Source organism: Chelon labrosus, assembly GCF_963514085.1.
Source record: "Chelon labrosus genome assembly, chromosome: 23".
Lineage (NCBI taxonomy): Eukaryota > Metazoa > Chordata > Actinopteri > Mugiliformes > Mugilidae > Chelon > Chelon labrosus.
In genome coordinates, this window is record NC_140356.1 from 2,806,518 (window position 1) to 2,830,906 (window position 24,389).

The following is a 24,389-nucleotide window of genomic DNA, read 5'->3' on the forward strand; positions in this document are numbered from 1 at the left end:
CTCTGCTCTGGCAGGAGTTCAAAGCAGCCTGGAGGCCAGACCAGCTTCCCTGCCCGCAACATATTTGTGGCAAAAAGTTGGTCTGGAGTCTCTCTTTTAGGAACTGATAATGCTCCAACAAATATCTGCACATCATCTGTGTTACCAGCTGGATGTAAAATGAGCCGTCGTGTTTTCCAGGTGCTGAGGCCGTACACCTTCATCTCCAACCTGAAGGTGTGGGACTTCTACATAGAGGAGACCCTGTCAGAGGGGCCGTCCTACGACTGGGAGCTGAGGGGCCGGCAGGAGCGCGTGGCCGAGGAGACGGCGGAGAAGCCCGAAAGCAGCGGCCCGAAATCCCAGCGGCGCATCGTGTGGCCGTGCTACGACAGCTTGAGCAAGGCGGTGCCCGACGCCATCACCAAGCTGCTGCAGGACCTGCAGAGTCTGGAGGCCGAGCTCGGGCAGACGTCGGAGAAGTGGAAGGAGACGTGGGACAAGATCAAGACCACGCAGAGGCCTGAGACGAAACTGGAGAGCAAGGTGAGACGATGGGGGGGGCTTCTCACGTAACTCCAGTCCAGTTCTTTCTCAGATTAATGAATAATGATGAAGATGAAGGTGAAAAAGACCTTAAAGGGGGAGACTCTGGGAATCGGTGACATCTACACTAAACCTGTAGGTTTTATGCATACTGCATTCAACTATTTACCTGGCTTGATTTGCAATTTTCATCATTATTTTCCTCCCTACAAGTAATGATGAATAGTAATATATCCACCTTTTCCACTGTTTAAACGTGCACTGTATCTAAATGATAAGCATCAACACTGCATCCATAGTAGCCTGATCTCTGTGTGCGTTTCTGAACTGCTGGGCTCCTTTGCGTCATCTCAGCCGACGGCATTTCTCCCCCTCGACTGCACGCCTCCATTTGAGATGTTGAAATAAACTGCTTGTGCTGCCGCTTTCAGTTGCAACAGATTTTAAACAAGCTTCGCAAGGAACAGTGGTATGTTTAAGGTCTGACGCCGCAGAACCCAACTAGTTCCAAACTACACACGAGACGGTGCCTTTTCTGGGAACAGCCTGTTCCCCGGCTCGCTGCCGTGTTGTGTGTCTGTGGGAAGTAAATACAGGGGAAAGCTGACTGAGCCCATTCTGAACTACAGAAGGCAGCGATTCTCATGAATAAATTTAAAAAACTGTACTAAACTACAAACTTTAATTAACCGACTTGTGGCCCAGCTTTATGTCTCGGTGAACTTTATCTGTTTCGCTGAACTGCTGCACGGGGAACACGTCCAACTGTCTTAAAAGATGAGTCCGATTTCACCGTCCGACCCTGCCCTTCCTCCGCAGCCGTCGTTCTCCAGCTCCCTGCTCATGTCCTCCAACATTGGCCACCAGCGGCGCTCTCAGGGCGTCTACCTGCAGGAGAGCGGCGTGGGATCCTCCATCAACCTGGCTCTGGACTGCGAGGCCAGCGCCACGTCCACGCCCGTCGCCGGCCGGCCGAGCACCAGCACGCTGTACAGCCAGTTCCAGAGCACGGAGAGCGAGAACAGGTCTGTGGGCACACCGTGTTTTTATGCAAGGACACACACAGAGAGAGAGAGAGAGAGAGGTCACATGGCTCCCAGCTCTGCTTCTGTGAGGAGAGAGAACGGTGCAGCTGACAGGAGACAGAGCCCCCAGATGTTTACATTTAAGACAGCAGAACATCACTACTAGTTTACCAAAGACATACGAATGTTTAAAGGTTATCAGGGGCAGGCGTGACTCTCAGGGCAGCACTGTTCAGAAAACACTCACAAGTACCTGCGTCAGATCCCGACATGTCTTTACTTGTGTTCTGTCCTCTCCCCACCAGGAGTTTTGAGGGGATTCTGTTCAAGAAAGGAGCGCTGCTGAAACCATGGAGACCACGGTGGTTTGTTCTGGATAAAACCAAACATCAGGTAAGGGGGCCAGCGAAGGTCTGACCCAGACCTGTGCACTGGTTGCGCTTGGTTCGTCTGTGCCTCCGTGTCTAACGCCCCGTCTCCGTCCTCAGCTGAGATACTACGAGAGCAGGCAGGACAAGGAGTGTAAGGGGGTGATCGATCTGGCCGAGGTGGAGTCTGTTATGGCAGGAACGCCTGCCATGGGAGCGCCCAAAAACATTGAGGAAAAAGCCTTCTTTGATGTGAGTTCAGCTGCTTCTTCCAGCGTATTACTCCCAAGTTGCTTTCCACACTTCTAGCCTGGAAGTAGGAAGTCTAAGCCTTAACTGAGCCAGACTGTAGGGTTGAAGTGATGATAGTGGATGAAAAGAACTCAAGGTGGTAGTATTGAATAATGATCAAACACTACCACCTTCCCAAACATCCGCGTTACACATTTCCACTTTTCTGTTTGACTGACTTACTTCCACATCGCAGACATGTCCAGTCACGCAATTTTGGTTCCTCTTCTTCTTCTTCTATGTTTTTCTGGCAGCTTTGACACTAGCCAACCACCGCTAAAACAGAAGACGAAGAAGACATTATGACTCTACTGGGATGTGGTTTTGGTTTATGACAGACTTACGGCAGCTTCACTAACGTATCTTCTCTGGTCTTTCAGCTCAAGACGACCAAACGAGTGTATAACTTCTGTGCCCAGGACAGCCTGAACGCGCAGCTGTGGATGGACAGTGTTCAGAGCTGCCTGTCGGACGCCTAGAGGGGAGGCGGGACTTTGTAAAGGAGCGTATACAGCCAGGAACGATTTGACGGACTTCTCTGCTGGCCGATCCCGGCGGAACAGAGAGGGGACGGGGCCTTTCACCACTTAAGCTCTGCTCTGTTCGCTAGTGTTGAACTAATAACCTCGCGTCACGACGTTTCAGTGTTTTTGTTATAAAAAAAATAAGGAAAAAAAAAAAAAAAAACAGAAAAAAACAACAGAAGAACCACTCGCTGTCGTAGCTGCAGCCTCTCAGCCTCTCACCTCCCCGACAGTCTGACCACTATGTGTGCTGGATGTCTGTATGCACAAAAACAATGCACATTTAAGCACGTCGCTGCGTTTCTGTGAGGCGCCCTGCAGCTTGGACCAGCATGAAGATCCTTCCAGACCCTCCACCTGTAAACCACCTCCCTCCCTCAAGTCCCTCCCTCCCTATTACTAACCCCGCTCTACCCTTTAAAACACTTTGGGGAGGAATGACGGAGGAGCTGCAGCCGACTCGGTCGCGTACAGAACTCAACAGACTGCTTCGGGAGAGAGGATCTAAAAGAGCAACTGGTGGGTTGACGGACCAAAACAGCCCGAGGAACGGACGAGCAAGTCCTCAAGAGGCCTCGGCTCTCTTTGCCTCTCACTGCCTGATGTAGCCACTCACAGATTTAGAGGAACTTCTAGAGGAAGTGGAGCGTGCTGCTGCGACCGCACGGGGGAGGGAGGACGGCACGGCACGGCACGGCGGGGGCTCCTCAACGGTTCATGAAGGATATCCCTTCTTCTTTTTTTTTTTTTGTCCTTCCTCCAAAAAATAAATCTCAAATTTGTACCAGAAAGAGATCACCGGCCATCAGCTGTCCTGTCAGGTGGTGACGGCATACTGTGAAAGCCATGGACCAGTCGTAGAGATCAAAACCAAGGAGAGCTAACGGGAGATTAGAGTCGGTCAGGTATTGAGAGTGTCGGTGAACTTTCACTGAGAGTGTTTACAAAATAGACGAAAACTTCCCTCACTAAGCTGAACTCTGCTCTTCACCCGCCCACGCATTTCTTTTTTTTTTTTTTTTAACCAACCACTATTAACGTTCAGATTTTTAAGGGACGCTGAAGGAAAAAGGAGGGATTTATTTTGTAGTGATGTCTTAAAAACAATCTAGAGAAGGAGATGTGGAAGGTTAGACTTAGAGGAGGGATACTAACGAACAGCGGTTTAATGGGACGCGTCAAGGAGACGACGGCTTTTAGAGACGGACATGAACTTAAACGTAGCGCTGCGAGCGTTGGAAACAGGATGTTTGTTAAAGGACAAATGTGATGTCTTTTTAACCTGGGTTCTATTCTCATAAATGTGGCCCTGCTAGATTTGCACTCAAAACATTTAAACTTCTACAAATAAATTCCTTTGACTAAAAACTAGCTCAACGGTGTGCTATCTAAGCTAGCTTTTTTGTTAGCCAGGTAGCAGACTTGGTAGATAAGTCAATAGTACAGCTTTGATTTGTGCAACAGAGATGTTACCAAGCCGGTGGACAAATTTTTTTTTTGGGGCATGTGCTGCTACAACGCACCCACAACCTCATTCGTGTACACAAACCAGCTAGCTAGCTAGGTAGCTAGCTAGGTAGCTGGTTTGGCTCCCTTTGAAGTTAGCGGCAGTAGTTAATCTAAGCAGCTACTGTTTATTTGGAGTCAATCAGACCCCGCCCTATGTGTCCAGATATATAATACTGTACTTCCAAAACAAATTTAGCTAATGCATTAATAATGTCGATTTAACAGCCCTTTAATGACCAGGACCACAATTGGGTTTATGCATTCAGTGAGTGCAATTTTAGCCGGACCTTTTTATAGCAAGAACATAAGACTTGGGTTAACAAAAACTACTATAATTTGCCTTTATTGATGTTGGACAGTGGACGTAACCCACGTGTCTGTGAGCGCTGGCCACATATCTACACGTTTCCACCGGCGTCTCCGAACCAGACGGAGTCGAGGCTCACTGTACCCATTAACAGACGCATCACTAACGCCCGTCACCTTCACTGCTCCAACACAGGCCAAGTCTACGTCTGTCAGCCACAGAGGAGGGTCAGCTGGAGGGTTTCAAACATCAGGTCCCTTGTTTACTTGTCAGTGGTTTGTCAGTCTGCCCCTCCACCTCTCCTCCACCCACACGAACCACTCTCACCCACACTTGTTAACACAAACCCTGCTATGTAAAATATGGTTCTACTGCTGTCTTTGAACATAAAATTTGAAAATTGTAGATTTTTTTGTGTCTAATAACTCCTTTGTATATACTACTTCAGATTTGTATGTAACGTTTATGGTAGTAATTTATTTAACTTGTCTCTTCAGTAAAAGTTTCTCAAGCACCACTTTATTTTTAAATTAGGAATTCAATGTGCCATTTGTTTTTTTCTGTATTAATGTGACTAATGCTCTTTTTTTTTTTTGGAACGTGTACAAGTAAACCCTCAATGTCTATTTTTTTTTTTTTTTTTTTGTAAACACATTTGTCCTTACTCAACGCAAACTGGTAATGCAGGAGTGGAGATGGTGTGTAAGTGGCAGTCGAAGCCTGCGGGCAGCTTTTTAAAGGTTGGTTGGATTTTACTGTTGTTGCTCGCCCACAGTGGTGGGGATGTTCTGGATGTAGATTATGGTCCCAATAAATGTCAGTGAAGTCTTCCTGGTGCTGGGTTCTGCTGGCTGGCCTGGGGTTCACTCAACTGTTGGGCCCATGAAATAGTCAGTGAGGAGATGGGCCAGCAGTGTTGATACATGAAAGCTGCTCATCACAATTTTCCTGAGTGCACGATGCCATCTTCATGTGTTCAGTCTGACCAAATCTCCGAAGACACAAATATATTTGATGAGTAATTGACCACGAGATATTTCCTTAGACTCCAGTAGTAACTTCTGTCTGTTCAGATCGCCGTCTTCTCACTGAATATTTAATGGTACCCAGTTTAGTTTTTTAAAAATTGATAAAGCTATTAAATTGCAATCAGGATGTCCCGACTGTAGCTGACTATGTACTGGATTAATAAGCATGGTGACAATGTTATAAACAAAGTCTGTAACTAAAGTATTTGTATAACTTCATGTGACGTCTTAAAGGGCCAGTGTGTAGAATTTAGTGACACCTAGTGGTGAAATTGCAGATTGCAACTGACTGAATACCTACAGTGGCCATCCCTTCAATGCAAAAACACAAAAGGTCCTCTCTAGAGTCTGTTTTGTCAATTCTGGGCAACCGCAGAAAAATAGTTGCACAGCATGTTGGACTCCATGGAGCAGATGATTGCAGCTCTGTTTAGATCCCCCTAAATCAAACACACTGGTCCTTTAACTAACGTCACTGCGACATCCACAGAATCTCTGCTGTGTTGCCTTTTTTTAAGATAAAAACAGTTTGGAGGTTAGATGACCAACAAAATAAAAAAAAATTACATTATGATCACAGGCATTTTAGGTGACCTTGTGTGTTGGCGTAATCCTTCCCTGAAGAACAGATGGAGCAAAGCAGCAGATGCTGCAGCAGTCAGAACCTACCGTGGGAACGCTCAGTGTGTCCTTGTGCTTTGACTGCAGTCTACATTCAATTGGCCCCGTCTCACCTTTTCACTCTAGTTTACTCATCTCTCCGTGGTAACTCTCTACAACAGACAACAGCTGCATTAACTGCAAGACTATGACATAATCCTTTTTATTTATTTCTTTTTTTTTTTTTTATTAGAAATGACCTTCTGAGCCGGGTTATGTTGTCAATCATGTCAATATAGTTTTTAGAATACAAATAAAAACTGTGGGTTTAAATGTTAATCTGTGCCGTCTCTCTATACGCTGACAGCAAAACACATTTTGCACAGTGGCGAGGTGGTTAGCACTGATGCCTCACAGCAAGAAGGTCCCGGGTTTGAATCCATGGGCCAGCTGGCCTTTTTGAGTGGCGTTTGCATGTTCTCCCTGTGTCTGCGTGGGTTCTCTCCGGGTACTCCAGCTTCCTCCCACCATCCAAAGACATGCTCATTAGGTTAACTGGTGACTTTAAATTGGCCGTAGGTGTGTGTGTGAGTGTGAATGGTTGTCTGTCTCTCTGTGTTAGCCCTGAGATAGACTGGCGACCTGTCCAGGGTGTACCCCTGCCTCTCGCCCAATGACAGCTGGGATAGGCTCCAGCAGACCCCCGCGACCCTCAACAGGAATAACCAGGTATAGAAGATGAATGAATGAATGTTTCTGGATGTATTCTCTCTTTGTGGCTATTAGCTTGTTTTTAAATAACCTAACTGCCTAAAATACACCTTACTTCTCTAAGTTAAAGCAACAAAAATGCAACTTTTGTGGTTGAGTGTTTGCAACAGCGACCTCTGTGGCCACAGGTGGTAATAACCTCATCCATAGCTGTCTATACTCGCAATTCTCTCTCCTACTGAGGTGTACTGTGTGTCCTCTACCCTCCAGCGGTACAAGTATATATACAGCATTGGAGACGTGGCTTTCTGAATTGAAAGCACGGGTCGGCACCATTAAAGCAGCAAGTCGGTAGAAGGTGTGGAACAGGTTGTATCCGATCAAACCCAAGTCACATAGTTCAGTAACAGAAGTTGTGGGGGAAATGAAGATACCATTGTTAAAGCGAGGATACTGGGTGCCATCAAAATGACTGCATACAATCATCAGGCATAACATTATGACCACCTTCCTAATACTGTGTAGGTCTCCCTTGTGCCTCAAAGGTGAGTTGTGACGTATCAGAGAATGGACATGGACCTTCTGAGGGTGTCCTGTGGTGTCTGGCAACAGAATGTTGTAATGTAATCCATTACAGCTGCCTTTACTCTTTTTTTTTTTTTTTTACTTGATTTTGTATTGCTATTGTACCGTTAAAGAAACAATTCCATTACTAGCATCTTATGGTATAATCACACAGCAATGCAGACACACAATGGAAGATCTGAATAGAGTGGACAGAGGTATAAAACAAGTTCATGGTGCATGGAATGAGTCGAAGACAAGGCAGTTAATAGTTGGCTGGGATAGATTTGCTCAGTCAAAGTAGTTTTTCAGGTTTCCATACTGTACTGGAATATACTGAGTATAATGGCTAATACATGACAGAGAAAAACCGAATACTATTTGTGTTACTTTACTGTGACATCCATAACACAGTGTCTCCCTACCAGCTTTTGCTGCTCTGTAGCTCACTCTGACCTCCCTGTGGAGCTCTTTTGCGGTTTGACCGTCATCTCCCTAACTCTCCTTCACAGCCAGCTTCGTGGAACCTGCTGGGGGAGGACATGCAACACCAGGATCATTTTTGTGAGTACACAACGCAGCACAGTTTCAACCTGATCAGAGGTCTTATCAACACCCAAAAAAGTTAGAGAAGGAAAACAGGTTCAAAACAGATTCCTCCAACTATCTGGTCATTAACAAACCATAGTCATGTGAGTTTCTGATGTTGCAACCCCAACTCCCCTCCCCTGGTCTTTTAAAACTGAAGAAGCTACTTGGATGAGTGATAAAACGTCTTCAGAAAACATTCCCAAAGAACTGAAAACACCAGTGGAGGTCTCTGAAGAAGCATCTGGATTTTTCGCGGAGGTGGAAAGACAACAATCAGACCGGCGAAACAAAAGCTTTTGGTATTAATGTGGTCAACCAGACACTTTTAATTTCATTTTTTTTTTTTTTTTTTTTTTTTTTTAACAATGATCGTAGAACCTGATCGTTGTCAAATGATTTAAGTAAGTACACCAAAGAGGCCTGAAGCTCTGCAGAACCCAGACCTGAATTCCTTCTAATCCTGCTGCTCAGAAAGAAAATAAAATTAACTTTAAAAAAAAAAAAATTAAAATAAAGGCAAAATAAAAAAAATACAGCGTCACTCTGCCCAGATGCCACTCTCGCCCTGTGAGTAAGTGCTTGGTGGAGAGAGAGAAAGAGAAAGGGGGGGAAAAAAAGGAACAGACAACAATAGTAATCTCAAGATTGCTTGTAAAATTACTTTTAAATGTAGATAATATTTGTATATAGGTAGATAATGTTTGGTTGATTTAAGGGGGATAGCAATAAGAACGTAAAGGTCAATACAATCAGAAGGTCTTAGCTCACTAGCTAGGTCAACAGAGAACTGGTTATACATGCACTAAAAAAAAAAAAAAAAAAAAACAATGAATAAAAAAAAAAAAAAAAATTGAGATCAAATCCAAATTTGTTTGCCCAAAACTACACCCAATGAGTCTCTTAACGCTAGACTGATTCTTTTTAAAAGGAAAAGAACATAAAGGTTGGATTTCAGTTTTAAATAAAATGGCTAATTGATATTATTGCACATGAGCAAAAGACAGTAATACTATGAGAGCTCTGTTCACCGACCCGCCCCTCCTCCCCTTCCTCCTCCTCCTCCTCCACGGACCCTCCTGAAAGCACTTCAAAACATTCAGAAACCTGGTGATGTGCGACGACAAAGGGATGTTTCATCAACGGCAACCAAAAACAAAGAGAGAGAGAAAAAAAAAAAAAAACGGAAACGATGGATAAAAACCTCGATCGGTGTGAGAGGACAGATAAGACAGCCAGCAGAGATGAGGGTAGAACACTTACATTGTGCTATAATGTACAGTAAATGGCTGCATAAGTGCTTTTTCTTAAGCTCGAAGAGAGGAAAAAAAAAAAAAAAAAAGTTTTCAAAAACAGGTATTTATTGTTGAGGCATCGTTTAAAAATTGGCCTGTGCTATCCATTCAGGGGTGACCATGTAAAATCTCTATCAATTGGGGAGTAGGAGAGAAATCTTTTCAGGACATAAAAAAATAACGATGATGATGTTACCCCTCGGATTCTGTCGTTTCAAAGACTGCTGCTACATTAAAACCGCACGTAATTATGTGCAACATCGGAAAAAAGGCTTTGAAGATGATTCCTCTATACTCCGTCCTGTCTGTTGTCGTTTTTTTTTTTTTAAATCGCATATCATGTTTTTTTTGTTTTGCTTTTTGTGTTTTTTTTCATTTTTTTTTACACGTTCCGCCGCCTCATTATTGGTGTTGATTGGCAGTGTCCAGGTCCAATAACATGGCAGAGTGATTCAGTAAAAACACCGTAGTTGCAGTGAGGTTATTTGGGGGGGGGGAGGGGGAGTCACTCTGGAGGAGGCCGACGGCCTGCGGCGCCGTCGCTGGTGGGAGTTCCGCGGAGCCGCGTCGCCCCTTCACACGGGCCCGTTGACCGACACCTCCTGGGGCGGTGGCGTTTCCTCTCTGTTAGGGTGACAGAGGAAGCGGTCAGATACACACACACACACACGCGCGGGATCTCACCGGATCATCTCCTGACCTTAGTGTGTTTATAGCTCAACTAGTGATGACGTAGCCGCCCAACGAGCCCAAACTGTGCCACTCCTTTTTCTAGTTCCTTTCATGAAATGCCAACTTCTCAAATACACAACACGGTGTTCATTGTGGAAATGTTTAGTGGGTATACAGAGCGCTCATAAAGTTATTGTTATAGGAATAAACAAGAGCAGAGAGGCATAAAACTCTCAGTGACAATAGTAGTTGTATTACATGTGTCTAAAGTATTCAACAACCCACTTGGCACATAGCCAGTATGTGACTGTTTGTTGGCAGTGGGAACTATCTGATCAATAGAGGTGTTCAGAGCTCTGAAGCCTGGAATTGGTACTTACAGGGAGACATGCTGCTAACAATGCTTTGTGCTGTGGTTTCCCTACAATGACTCTTGCATGATGGGTGCTGATGTAAAATGGCAGTGATTAGTACCTGCACCAAGTGTCTGCTCACTGCTGAGTGAACTACTGAGTTTCCATTATTTGACTTCAGGAAAAAGAAAAGCATCATCTTTATCACTCGTTTCAATTTTTGGCTTCTTCTTCTGTGCGCGCTTCTCAAAAGACGCGAACGAAACGATCGCAGACCGTTTCGAACGAACACAAACTCGACATCAAACATCACTCGGCCTCTAATTTCACCCCTTACATCCAGTGGTTAGGAATCCACAGGGAAATCCTGACACAAACAAACAGTCAAAGGCTATTTTCACAAATGTAACAGCTGGAAGCTCTTCCTGCACTTCCCTGCACATCCCTCCACCGGTGACACTTCACAAGTCTGCTGTGGAGGGCTCACGTGGAGAATATAATAAAACAGGTTTTATACAGTTTATCAAAAGCAGTGAACAAGCAGCTTAGTGTTTTTAATGGAAGCATTTACAGTGCGTACACCACTACGGTTACATTTTTTGCAGAATAAGGAATCAAACAGTTGTATGCTAAAATGCTACACGGTGTGGATTGTTGGGTTCTTACTTCCTGTCAGTCTGTGTGTTTACAGGAGAGTCCTCAGCAGGCTGCTGCTCTGAAGCTTTAGGAGGATCTGACAGAGAGAGTTTCTCCAGAGACACCAGACTCTCCTCACTGCGGGACAAACGGCAAAGAAGCAGTTCAAATTGAGTTATCCGACTGTGCCCTGATAAGTGTATTAAAGCGGCAATCTTCAAGATGGTTATCGCAAAAACAAAAAAGTCCAGTCACTAGCTGCGGCTGCATGAGGCGACACAATGAACAGTGATGTGAACTTTGGCCCACCGATGAAAGTATTCTTGGGAAAACAAGTTAACACTAATGTAATCTCTCTAAACAGATATGTGGATATGAACGCAGATAATTTGTCATCAGACAATAGCCGATGGGTTCAGAGATACATTTCCTACTACTGCAGCTTCACCAGTTTTTTGACATTCCACAAAGACTTTCTTTTAAGACTTTTGAACTTTGTGAATCTCAGTTTAAGGAGGAGTTTCTTCGGAGCAGCAGAGGAGCTCCCAGGATGTACTTAGAAATGCAAAACTCAATGCATCCAGTAATTTCCGATCCCAGTACAGTCTATAATTACATCAATGTGGTAATTATGTTTCAAATATAGATGTTTATGCACACACACACACAAGCTTTCTGTGTATGGCTGCACACTGAACTGGTCAACAGTGGATTATTTTACCATTCAGCATCTTGAGAGTTGCAGCGGTTCTACACAAAAAGCACTTCTGCTCTGTTTCCCAGTCTCCTGACAGAACTTGTTCTTAGGGTGTACGACTCGCATTCTACTTGTCGCCGGAGATGCCACTGCTATGCATTCTGTGTAGACGCGGCTTTACGATTTCACCTAAACAGTGCAAACCTTTTGAGGTCATCTGTCTTGTTGCCGGGGTTGCTGCTGGCTGTTTCCGAGGCGCCGGCCGTGGCAGGGAGAGCCTTGGCTTTTTTGTCATCCTCCTCGCTGTCGGATCCCCCGGAGGAGCTGCCGTCGGAGGCCACGATGGGAGCCTTGCTCTCTTCTCCTGCTGGCAAAGCACCAGAGGAGGCACTAACATCTGTTGACACAGACAGACAGAACAAATTAACGCGTGTACCAATGACTGAATACTTATTTTAATCTATTGCCGACCTTCATCAAAGCCACGTGTTTTAAGGTGGAAATGAGTTAGGAAGGTGAAGTGTGCTAGCAGATGCGGGGAGGGGGGGTTAAGCTGAAGATGCAGGTGGACACTCACCACTCTTCTCACTATTTTGTTTGGCTTGTTTATCTCCATCAGTGCTGCCTGCGTCCACAGGAGAGCTGCATCTGGGATCAGTCTCTGTACTGTAGGAAACCAGGAAGAAAGGAAAATGGGTTGGAAGAGTAATGATGCTTTCCATGGTAAGTGAGTAGCATCCCATAATTCTTACTCGCACATAAACTGTGCAGATTTGAAACTTTTGCAACCCTTTCTGTTGCAGAAACGGTTCCTTTGAAAACTGTAGGCAGTCTAGCTCATAGCAACCAACAAACCCCTTACAAAGACCCCACAATCAGCACCAATTTATTTATTTATTTCATTGCAAGCCGACCGTCAAGGGATTTTTCTCAGGTCAACTAGACAGATTAATAGTACATTCATTTATAGGGTCACGTGATGATGGATCAACATGTTTGCTTCCTACCCGGAGAAAGGTTGGAACTCAGTGAAGTTGGCCCAGCCTGTTCCCTGTGTCTGTGCTCCACCCTCAGCTGCGCTGTCCCACCCCGCTGGCGTTTGGGATGCTGCATTCCCTCCAGAATCCCTGAAATTTGCCGTCCAGCCAGGACCTGGAAACAAGACCACGAACAAACAAAAGGAACTTTCAAACTAAGAAGAAAGCCTCTCAAAGACGACTGACAGGTTCACGTTGAAGCAGCTGCTGTCCTCTAATCTACCTGCATCTGATATGTTCTGCTCAGACTCTTCCTCCTCATCAGATTCAGATCCGTGATCTCGCTCCCGGCCTCCGTTTTCCATGCTGTTCCTGGAGCTTCCCTCCGAGGTTTGGGAGACCCCAAACCTAGAAAAAATGGACATAAGCAATCAAAAGGTTAACAAGTGAAACATAAGGAGAATTAAAATCCATGCAGTGAGGAAATCCTAAGCTGGAAAACATCACAAAGTTTACCTTGTTCTGGATTTAGCTTGTGTTGCATAGTTGATCTCCTTCTCCTCCCAGATGTCCTCTTCCTCTTCAGCATCGTCAAACTGGCGTATCCTCTCTTTACAGCAGGCCTCAAAAGCAGCCGCATTGGCCTGGGAAAACAAAGACGCTTCATTCAAAATGACAGCTGAGCTCAATAGGCTACCTGTCTGCAGCAGGTTTAATTCAAGTGACGGAGGAATTGAACTATAATTTAAATTCTTTATTGTGGCTTAAACTAGATTAAACATGTGCAAAATAATAAAACCACTATAAAGACATTCGGATACTTAAAAATTAATTATCGATGCTTCCCTTAACCATGGTTTTTAGAGAGAAGAATATCTCTAAAATTTCAAAACAAAATTTGAAAAACATACACACACTAGAGGATATAACTTTGATTATGAATGTACAGTTCCACGTGATCTCACGGGGAGGATGGATTGCTCAGCTGATTGCCTAGAGGGTTGAATTCTGGGATGAATTAGCCCAAAGCTAGTGTAGTATGAAGCCCTGTTTATTGGCTCCATTTTCTTTTTTTTTTTCCTGCCTTTCAAGAGACTTGGTTCCAGTTGGCTTGAGGATTCTATGAAAATGGCTAGCAACAAGCAATGGTGAAATCATATTAACTCTGGCAACAGCAGCAGAAGCACATGACACATGTTTTAAGCAAACGAAAAAGGACACAAAGAAAACTTACACTATTATCATCAGCATCTAGATTGAAGTTTATTTCTGCAATTCTGTCAAATGTGGCACTATGGAAAGAAAGCATAGAATGTTAAAATGTGAGTCAACATCAGGTAGTGAAGTAAAACGTCACACAATTAACAATAATACAACACGTATTTAACAAAAACAAGGGGAGGGGTCTTGGAGAATTATTAGATGCTGTAATCAGATGTGAAAAGACTTTTACTACTCACTTAATATTTTCATCATGCTCACTGAATTCCTCATCATTGAACCCAAATTGATCCACAAAGCTGGCAGTCATCTGTTGGATCTGATAGTCTGAGAAAGCCTGGGAAGTTAAAGGAGAACTTGTAAGGTGACACGAAGAACACAACAGCACTGCCAAGCTTGATCTGCTTTAGATGGAAGTCCCCCGTACCTGCTGGAGAGACAGGTCGTTGGGGAAGGGGCTCTCCATGTCGTCATCCTCGCTGGACGAGTGCATGTTGTGGGTGCTTACCTGCGGGACACAAGTTCAGAGTTTGCTCAGTTCAACATTAAGGATTTAAGTAGATTATACGGAGAGAGCATTCATGAGATGATATTAAAACAAAACAAATATGATTGGAAAACACCAGTTAACTGAGATTCTGTTTTACCTTAAATGGCTTACAGACTAAACTTACTTTTAATACCATACTACTTTTAATGCAAATGCTGCAATTTCGTAAACAAGCCTCGTTCAGTTACCTTGCCCTGTGAAAATGAATCCTAAGGTGCTAAATGAACTCACTATGGGTTGCTGCTATAAATAATGATCTGGACCGCTGTTCATCAATTAAACACACTTCTGGCTTTTGTTCCTTATATTTTGACATTTATTAAAAGAAATCTTTAATTTGCTGGGGAGCTGGTAACGCTGCTCTGACACTGTGCTGGGCTGCTCGGTGCTGTCCTTAATAACTGCAGCAGAAGAACATAGTTGGCTTCAAGTGGGAGAGAAGAGGAAATGAGGGGGAAGTTAAACGAATGCTATTTATTAACCAAAACAAAGTGTTACTAATTGATGTCTCACCAGCTCTACCGTGTTCCTCCTGTTAGTTTCTCTCAGGGTCTCATCCACAAAACTCTCCCAGCGACCTCTGCAGTCTTCTGGCAGCTCTGCAAAAGTAAAGCCCAGCAGGGATATTCATTTTCACTGACTTTTCAGTTAAAGTGGAAATGAATCGGGTATCAGGGTTGCTGTGACACATCCCTACCTTTGATGAGGTCAGCAATCTGAGTCTGTACTGGTCCTTTCTCCAGGTTCTGGACCACCATGTTGGCAATTCTTGTCAGATGACCCATGTTGCCTCTCCTGGTTCCACCCTCGGACCTGGCATTGACACGTACGCTGTTAGATTACGTTCAACAAAGTAACAGTACAGCAATATTGCTGATAGAATTGGTTTTTATGCTGCTTTCAAATGGTGTTGTGTTCGACACGTTCACAAGAAAAGGTCATGTGAACGACCCTCTCGTGGTATTCTCAACCTTGTAACTGGAATCTTTTGATAAGGTCTGAGTTTCCAGGTTGTAACATGTTTGCTTACATTTTTTTCAAAAGATGGAAGTGAAGTTTGAGTTAATGTATTTCACTTTAGTTGTATATATGTTTATTTGTAGTGTTTAATATTTATAAATAACATAATGATATTCCTAATGGCCTCTTTTTGCTATGCCTTTATATGTACATGTTAGCTCATGGTTAGCTTGCTAACTACTAGCATCTCTAGCCTTTCAGCAGTTGCCATATTCTCAGGACTCACGGTCGATGTTAACTCTTGACGCATTTCGTGTGCGCAACTTCCCATGTTGTAACCAGCAGCTCAGGAGTTTCATATGAAGACAGTTCAAAATAACAAGACAGTAACTCACTGATAGATGTAGCAATAGGAAGCATTCTATTCCATTACAGGTGGGAATCCTTCTTATGAGAAGATACTTACTGTATTTTATCATTCTCCTCCCAAGCATCAAGGATCCTCTGAACCAGACGACACTTCTGGAAGAGCTGAGGATTAAACACATACACAAAATGATCACGTGGAAATATTTGAGAGAGAGCACCAAAGCCTAACAAGCAAAACGACACCAAGCCACTTACATTTGCCACGAGGGCATTATGGATAGAGGTCTGTGGGTCAATGGTCCTGCCCGTCTCCACTCCCTCCTCCTGCACCTCCGTGTCGGATGCTGCAGGATTCCCGTCATGGTTCTGGAGGCCTAGGCTGGGCCGTTCTTCTGAGGAAGGATGGTTCAGGATAGCCGCCACACACAGCTCCACTTGGAAGTGCAAAAAGTTATTCCAGGAGTATTTGAAGAACAGATCCTATGGAAACAGAGCAAGATGCAGGGCAAAGGATGTCGGTAAGATGCAACAGAACGACAGAAACAAACACTGAATTAAATGGATAGCTCACTTAATCCCACTACACAACAGTTACTGAAAACATGACATTGTCAATAATTTCTGATGCCATCTATGACAGTTATTTAAAAAAAAAAAAAAGGCTTGGTCGCAACATCTGAGCCGCAAATTCCAAATTCCATTGTGTTTAAACATTTCAACGGTTAAGGGCTTGACCTGGCTGCTAATCTGCCAACAACATGCTCCAAAGAAGCCACAACCACTGCCCTTTGGTCAGATTGTGTGGTAAATGAATAAGTATATCCCTGCCAAAAAAGAGCAGGGTTTAATCTACCAGTAGTAGGTCCATGGTGGCAAGATTGCAGAGCTCCTGGCAGATACTGGGTGAATTGGTCTGCAGCAGGGCAGCCACCAGACGGGCCATGTGAAGGCGGGCGTTCCCCAGTGGCTGCTCTAGAACGCCAACGGTCGTCAATATTGCACTTTTCTGTGGAGGCAATATGAGAAGCACATCAGTTAGTGTTGTCAGAAAATGTTAACTTGGTACCAATATATAAAATCACAAGTTTCAGTTGTATAACAATAATACAAGAACAGTAACAGTGTAAAATGAGGCCCTGTAACATTGTGTGCAGAGCCAGTTCAAGGATTACAACTCGTGACTGCTGTGTTTTTAAAAGCAATCCCTGTCACCTGGCATCATGTTTACAGTTCAGTTCTGCTTCGCAACTTGGCACTGCTTTGTGGACTTTACCTTGGGGGGATCCAGAAGGAGCTGCTGGAAGTCCTTTAAATGGGGCTCAATGGCATTTAAAATACTGCTGTTGACAGTGTAAGACCTTTCATAACCCTGAGAATACAGATCCATCAGCCCTTCCAATCTGGAAGACACAAGCATACACATTCATTAGGTCATTAGACTGGAAGTGTTGAAAATATTAACTTAGTATTCGTTTTAAATAAAAGCACAAGGAGGTGTTTCAACTACTTTCTTGACTGTAAATAAAATACAGTTTTAAACATGATGTTATTGTATCCAGGAAGAGACCCAGAGAGACCAAAACTAAACAATTGATAAACATTTCTAATTAAAAACATGACAGGAAAAACTCACCCAGACCTCCTGGTCTCCAGTAAGGTAAGTAGCACTTGAGTTCCATTAACGATGGAGGCCTCGCTCCTCTCCCCTTCAAACATGTTTTTGAGAAGCCCTGCTACACTGTCCTGCCTGAACGACACAAGTTGACGCAGTTGTAAAAAGCCAGCCAACAAGCTGCACATTGATTTACTCTTGTTCCACAAGGAAGTATTGTAGAGGGCACAAACTCAAACTTGCACAAAAATCTGAGCTGTTGTCAAGCAGGCTCTACCAGCAAAGGTTTGTGTACACACGCTTCAACCTGAGTTTTTTTTTTTTTTTTAATAAAAGAACTCTCTGCTCCAGATTGGAAAAATAGCAAATCTGTAGTCATCACTGACAATGGAGCATTTCCATGTGTTTACAATTTGTACTTGTATCAACATGAAGAGCACTGCAAACTTACGACTCTAGAACAGCCAATAGTGGGTCAGCCTCCACATTCTCCTGCATCTGACTGGCTTGGTCTCGACTAAGGCGGATGATGTCACAAAGCGTTTGGGACGCATTTGATTGTCTCTGAAAAATAAATCGTTAAATTAAAAAAAGAAAAAAAAAAACAGACCAAGAGAAGACTCTTCTGATTTATAAAATATATCAATAGAATTATAGTTTCTACATCTGACAAAGAGGCAATCACGTCAAAACTGTGATGAGTAAACTCCCAGCAAGCTCTCCACTCCCTCACCTCCTCATCTTTGCCAGTATGGATGAGTTCTGTGAGTCTCTGTACCAATCTTTCCTCATTCAGCCACTGCAATAAAAACACAACAAGTATTAGATAGGGTCTTTAACTGCTGGTGTTTCCTGAGAGGAGGCATGCTGACATATTTAAATAGCTTACATGCAGAACCTCCTGCCTCAATGGAGCAGGCTCCACACAGCTGATGAGGCGAAGAAGCAAGTCCATCATGGCAGAGGCGTCAATGTGTTTCAGCACCAGACCAATAAAGCCCTCTTTTTTCTTTAGAAAGGTAATCACCTGGAAAAGACAAAATGTTAAATAAGAGATTTACCCTTACAAGTGTAAATGTGAACCATGCATCCAAACATCTATTTGTTTATATGCTTTATGTTTTTTTTTTCCACTGTACCTGTTCGGTTTTCCTGGCAATGAGATTGCCAATAGTTTTGCTGAAGAAGCTGGCCAGTAAGGGGTTGAGAGGTGGATCCTGCTCCAGGAAGTGGTAGAGCATCTCTAGGAGAGACTCATCTCCACCCAGCTTATCATTTATAATGGACACATCTGAGGTCAGGAGCTCACAAGCTATATTAGGAAACCTTGCAAAACAAAACAGATGGACGGTGAGAAGACGTTGCTGTGCAAGTAATGATTGCAAGGTGGCATTTCTCAACTGTTTTTTGGATGATCTGACAGCCGTTATGTCTACAATAGGTAACAAATGTCTTCAATTGTATTAAGTTAACTCAAATTTTATGTTTGAGGGGAATTTGAAGGAAAATGGATGTGAAGGCTGAACAAAACCAAAACACTAACAATTTAGTTTTTTTAAGTTAACATATACATAAAAGCACAACAATATATACATTTAACTGAAGATTTAACAAATACCACAGAAACTGAACTAAAACAAATCAATTTCTGACTTAACCATATTACCCTGCTTCCTACCAAATTTTCCATGGGATAAATAAAGTATCTATCTATTTAAATAGTTTTATAGATTATACTTTTACATTAAAAAAAATATTATTTGCATGGGGTCACTTTCTAATGGTCTGCTAAAATGGCAAATATTTTTATTTTATTAGTTTTGTATATTGCAATATATACTATACTATCATTGTCATCATTTATGTGCATGGGGTCTCACTTAAAGCGGCTCCTCTCCTCCAGATCAGCAGGTGGCTCTGTGGTAATGAGGCTGACCAGCTCCTGCATGCAGTGGTCCTGGGAGAGGAAGAGAAGTAGCCGACGGTTTTGGGCCTTGCACTCCTGCAGGACGTCATCTTCCTCCATCAACTCTCTCAGCGTCACGTCCTCCTTGTCCAGCAGGTGGTCAATGTGGGAGGTGGTGTGCAGGTCAAACTTCCAAAACATGGTGGCCGCTGGGACGGGGGACACAGCCCTGCGCCGCGGCACAGCACAGCGAGGATTGAGGTGGATGGGAAAACAGAAAACAGAGGTGGGAGAGGATGGGGGAGCCCAACGGTGGCCAGAAACAATAGGGGAGAGGGTTAGGAAAGAGTGGACGCGTAGGTGGGGAAGGAAGCAGAGGAGAGAAATTGATGTGAACAAACAAGTGTGTAAACTACAAGATTAACACAGCGCTTTTACTTAAGTAATAGTGGCAACATACAGGGATTTACTTCTTTTATATTGTACTTTAAACACCATTGTCTGGCTAATTTAAAGTCAAGTCACACTCTGTATAAGAGTGATCACGTTAACATGTGGCCTATCCCAGTTAATGCTGCATTAATGTAGGGCACTTTAGGCCGACTTTGTTGAATTTTTCATAGGATTTTGAGACAACAACATATGCTCTACTGAGAAGATCTTTTTTGTTACACTGTAAGAAAGCAGTCGGCGTTTGCTTGTAAATTTGCGTGTAGAGGCTCGCAAAGATAAACCTCATAATCCACATAATGGAAAAATGAGGTTTGATCACGTTGAAAGCTGGAGGATAACTGAGGCTGTGACATAATGTGGAGATAATGTCAGTGAGCTCTAATAGAAATTTGGAACTAAACATATTATTAAAAGGCCTATTGTGTGCCTATGTGTGTACCTAAAATAAGACTATATTCACAATAAGCACAACTGTTGGATTATCGGTTCAAGTGCATGTAACTATAGACTGTATAGTAAGAAACGGAAATGCCACACAGTCAAGGGCTCACACATACCAGTGGATGAAATGTGGATATCTTTAATCAGACCTCCCCCACGGGCAGGCAGGCATTTGTGTTTGTGCAGACAACAGAGAGTGTGGCGAGGCCTGGCATTTATCAGCATGGGTCTCCTCTTAAAACGTAGGCCTCTTTAGGAGATGAGACGCTGAGAGGCTCACCATAACCTGCACAACATGAAGGCTGAATATTACTCATCAAGGTTTTAGAGCGAATTTCATCAAGTGAGTTAGCATATCATTCAGACAGAATGTTCGACCTGCCACTGAGTGTGAACATACACATGAAGAGTTACAGAGTTTGTGAAGTGATGTCGCCCGCGTGAGTCAGTTCAAAGTTAGTGACATATAAAATGCATAAGGCTACAAGTATTATTTAAAAGTTGTGTTTAAAATACACATTAGGCATCCGTAATTAGGTGCAGACTGACAAAGAAAAAAAAATCAGACTGGTTACTTGCTGTTGAAAACTACACGGAGAGTATATATAGCTTCTAAGTGTGCGCTCATCACTCTGTTACTTTAACACAACTGGCGAACAAGGTTTGGTCAACTTCTCCTTCTGCGGTCTCAGCACCACAGCAGGGGCTATAAAATCCACACAACCAGATATTGCTAAATGGAAAATGTATCTTAAATAACGGTAAGCAAGCATTTGATGCTTTTGTGACTAAGCAATTACGTTTAGTTTGTTTTTCCTCGTGCCGTTGCTGTGGCAGCTAATCTACACAACCTAACACACCAACACTCGCATAGAACAATTACGTCCGCTAACTCCGTCAAAGCTAATACGTGTTTCTGAACAACTTTCTACCAACTGTTGGTCATGGAAGTAAAACTGAAGGAGGAAATCATAGTGCTTCCTCCTTTTTCTTTTCCTATTTTCCTGAGGGGGACCTCTCCTTGCACATGCAGAAGCAGCAGCAGCAGCAGCAGCAGCGTCCATCTGGCATACATTTACAGAGTACACAAGTGCAATAATAACCCGCCGAACGCTCCCTGTGGACACTGAGCAGGAAAGCAAATGCTTGACTTTTTTACATCCAAAATAGAACCCACCAGAGGCAACCTCAACAAAAACAGTCTGCTGGCACATATAACAGACAATAAAATGAGGAACAATGGCACACAATGGGCACACATGTGGATGCTGTGAGTCGACAAAAGTCTGTAATTAGGAGGGTTAAAAAGCAGTGAAATCAAGCGAAAGGGAATTCCACCTACATGTTTACATGGACTCCCCTTTACTTGCTGAACGCAAATAAAGATGCAACTGACGGCACACGCCGCTTGGTGATGTACTAGAAACCTAGTGACATGCACTACCAAATGATTAACTAATCTGCAGCAGTGCACTTCAGAGGACAAACAGAAGCTGCCGATTTACTCATCCTGTTGCTGTTTACTTGCAACAGGAAACTAAACTTGCTGTTTAGTTGTAAATGTATTAAACAGAACCCTGTATGTTATATTTATAGACAGATAGTGGTCCAAAAAGAGTCAAATAGTTTCTTATGTAAATTATGGTCCGTGACTTTACAATAAACTGTCACATATAGGAAGAGCTGATGGTGTTGAATCAGCTTTAGGTTCCTCACTTGAAAATCAAGGCACAGCGTCAGGTTTCACTCACCTGACATGGTCATGTGGCATTATTTTATTTTATTGCACATAACAACTGAAGACAATGGCAAAAAGCGAGTTTGTACATCTATCATTTGCAACACTTTAAAGATGTGCATGATCCTCATTTATCAAGACGATCTAACAATGAGAGGTATACGGGTATGTAGCTAAAGAAATGTAAACTGAGCTTCCATAGCCTTGGCATGAAATGCACATCAACTGACTTGCGGTAGGAGCTCAGATTTCTGTTTACTTCAACTCCAGTTGGAGACACCACTACAAAATAATACCGGATTAAAAAACGCCGTGGATTAATGTAACAGTAACCACACGGTTGAAATTACAAACTAAATCAAATTACAAATTAAGCGGCATGTTAACGAAGGCACTGTGTATTGTGGTGTCTCAGCTAGGCTTCGTCTCTGCTGGCCTCAGCCGACTCCGAATGGCTGCACAGAACACCACGAACTAAACTAACGTTAGCGCACTAGTTATTAGGTAATAGAGAAAAATCGAAACATTAGCAGTGTAAGAGATATCATATCAGTGGGGTGTTAAATTGCGAGAAATTCGACGGCAACAACTGTTAACAGCTGAACTTAACTTCGCGACTACGTTACGTTAACTAGCGCTAAGTAATCCAAGAGCTAAATAGCTTCCTTGTGCAAAGTTAGCCGAACGACCAACATTCAGTTATTGATCGACGTTAATTTGAGAATCGTAGACACCGACTTGTGAAGTTAGCAAACATTTTAGCTAACGTTAACGTTAGTTCCTCCTTTCCTCTCATTAGCATGTAAGCTAATTAGCCAGAGTTAACGTGTGCTGAGCGGAGTTAGCCAACTTAAATAGCTCTCCAACTTAGGTCCAACTTTGTCGATTCGGCAGCAGAGTTAACGTTAGCTAGTTGCTAAAACTCTGGATGATGTTTTCGATTAAAAAAAACTTACCTTTGGCTGAAAGTCCGCCGCTCTTACTCCCGTCTGGACTGAACTGATGTTTCAGTTTTTCGTCAAGCAGCGAGCTACTAAGTCACTAGCTATCCAGCTAACTATCAGCTAGCCGTGTTAGCTAACATACATTAGCCTGTGAGCGAATAGTGATTTGTTTTGAAGGGGTCAGTCTGCGACAGCACAGGCTACTGTTAGCTAGCTCAACTTGGCTAACGTTAGTCAAATGTGACTCTAAGGACTAGCAAATGAACACTTCCCCTGCATTAATGGCTACTTGGCATTAATAGCAATACGGGTTAATTCAGATATAGAGTATATGATCCGTACTCACGCTCAAAGTAATTCAAACGCGGGGCTAAGTTTAGCATGCAAAGCAGGAAAAACTCAGTCATATTTTTCGAATCAAAATGGCGACATGGTTACGAGAGCGCGCAGTAGACCTACACGGGGGACGTGCACTGACTTCAGACAGTGCACTGAGCTCTGCAAAACATCTTGGAGTACTAAACGATGCGGCAGTGGGACATCAGATTAAACAAATAGTCAAACTCTAAGGGTCTGAACATAAAATAAATATTACTTGTTGAACTGCAGCTGCAGGGGCCTATTCTCGTCTGACACAGAGTGGCCTTCATGCTTAATATTTTAACTATGCAAGTTAAGATTTAAAGAAATAGGCCTATATTTTTTTTATCACACCTCTTGAATAGGTTATATAAAACAGTTGCTTTGCACTTGGATACAGTTAATTTCAGATCTTCTGTTTAATCAGTTCACCACATGCAAAATAGCACAATATTTTTCCTTTTACCACAGTTGGTAATCATCAACAATTGCCACAGTGGACTGTGGAATGTGTTATGACAGTTAATTTAAAATAAACATCAATTAATTGTACTGTTGTTTACTATGAAATTATGTATCAATTTTAAGTATATGTCAGTTTATTTGATATATACTTTGATATATCCGCAGGAGGTGAGACACATGTTTTGGTTGTGGAGTTGATTTAGTTTAGCGTAGCCTCAGAACAGGCAAATTTACTATTATGTGGCAGGTAAATATTTATTTTTGTCCACACAACACACACGGCAAAATATGGTTAAGTGAAAAATGTGCTTCAACAGTTTTTTTTCCAGTCACTGATCTTTCTTTTATTATTTGACTGACAAAATATGACCGAATTTTTCAAAGATCCTTCAGAAAATAAAACTGTGATTTTTAGTTAGATGGTTACATTAAAATATTACAGTGCAATAAAGAAATTACTATTTGAATGTATACATTTAGTGCTCTGATTAAATGTACCAAATACAAGTTCTTACAAATAGCCCAGAAACTGATAAGAATCCACACCATGACATGCGTGCTGCTCTCAGTTCTACCGCTGAAATCGAAGATTACCCAACATTAATTCACCGAAATAACTTCGTTTTGAGTGCGAAAGGATTCCCTCGGTATTTTTAGCAACTTTCTCCTCGTCTGCTTTCCTTCCCTCCTCTCTTCTTCC

At 43.0% G+C, this 24,389-nt stretch overlaps 2 protein-coding genes across 6 annotated transcripts in view; one reads left to right on the plus strand and one right to left on the minus strand.

The window, feature by feature from the left end:
- Positions 1-5,379, plus strand: part of sbf1 (SET binding factor 1) — a 54,291-nt gene extending 48,912 nt beyond the window's left edge. For all 5 annotated transcript variants that reach the window (XM_084573326.1, XM_084573328.1, XM_084573329.1 and 2 more), the window contains 5 exons: positions 181-525; positions 1,345-1,550; positions 1,856-1,943; positions 2,039-2,170; positions 2,590-5,379. In XM_084573326.1, coding sequence (XP_084429452.1) covers positions 181-525; positions 1,345-1,550; positions 1,856-1,943; positions 2,039-2,170; positions 2,590-2,688 — 870 coding nt within the window. In that variant the 3' untranslated portion in view covers positions 2,689-5,379. The remainder of the gene's footprint in view (positions 1-180; positions 526-1,344; positions 1,551-1,855; positions 1,944-2,038; positions 2,171-2,589) is intronic.
- Positions 5,380-5,515: 136 nt separating this feature from the next.
- ppp6r2a (protein phosphatase 6, regulatory subunit 2a) lies at positions 5,516-23,317 on the minus strand. Its single transcript, XM_084573331.1, has 24 exons — positions 22,877-23,317; positions 20,299-20,468; positions 19,263-19,517; positions 18,522-18,708; positions 18,272-18,409; positions 18,116-18,181; positions 17,834-17,946; positions 17,404-17,517; positions 17,044-17,170; positions 16,624-16,776; positions 16,026-16,250; positions 15,868-15,932; positions 15,139-15,254; positions 14,955-15,040; positions 14,319-14,399; positions 14,131-14,228; positions 13,905-13,962; positions 13,187-13,314; positions 12,954-13,078; positions 12,701-12,845; positions 12,271-12,359; positions 11,898-12,090; positions 11,027-11,134; positions 5,516-9,959 (listed from the first exon to the last, which is right to left on the minus strand). The coding sequence occupies exons 3-24, from the start codon at positions 19,487-19,489 to the stop codon at positions 9,911-9,913; spliced, it is 2,691 nt and encodes an 896-aa protein (XP_084429457.1). The 5' UTR covers positions 19,490-19,517; positions 20,299-20,468; positions 22,877-23,317; the 3' UTR covers positions 5,516-9,910.
- Positions 23,318-24,389: the final 1,072 nt, after the last annotated feature.

Excerpts from the sequence above, each read along its gene's own strand:
- ppp6r2a (XM_084573331.1), bottom strand. The coding sequence starts at position 19,489 with ATGTTTTGGAAGTTTGACCTGCACACCACCTCCCACATTGACCACCTG. Across the intron at positions 18,182-18,271 it reads TGAGGCAGGAGGTTCTGCAT|TGGCTGAATGAGGAAAGATT; the intron begins GTAAGCTATTTA and ends TTTTTATTGCAG. Across the intron at positions 17,518-17,833 it reads CTATTGGCTGTTCTAGAGTC|GCAGGACAGTGTAGCAGGGC; the intron begins GTAAGTTTGCAG and ends TGTGTCGTTCAG.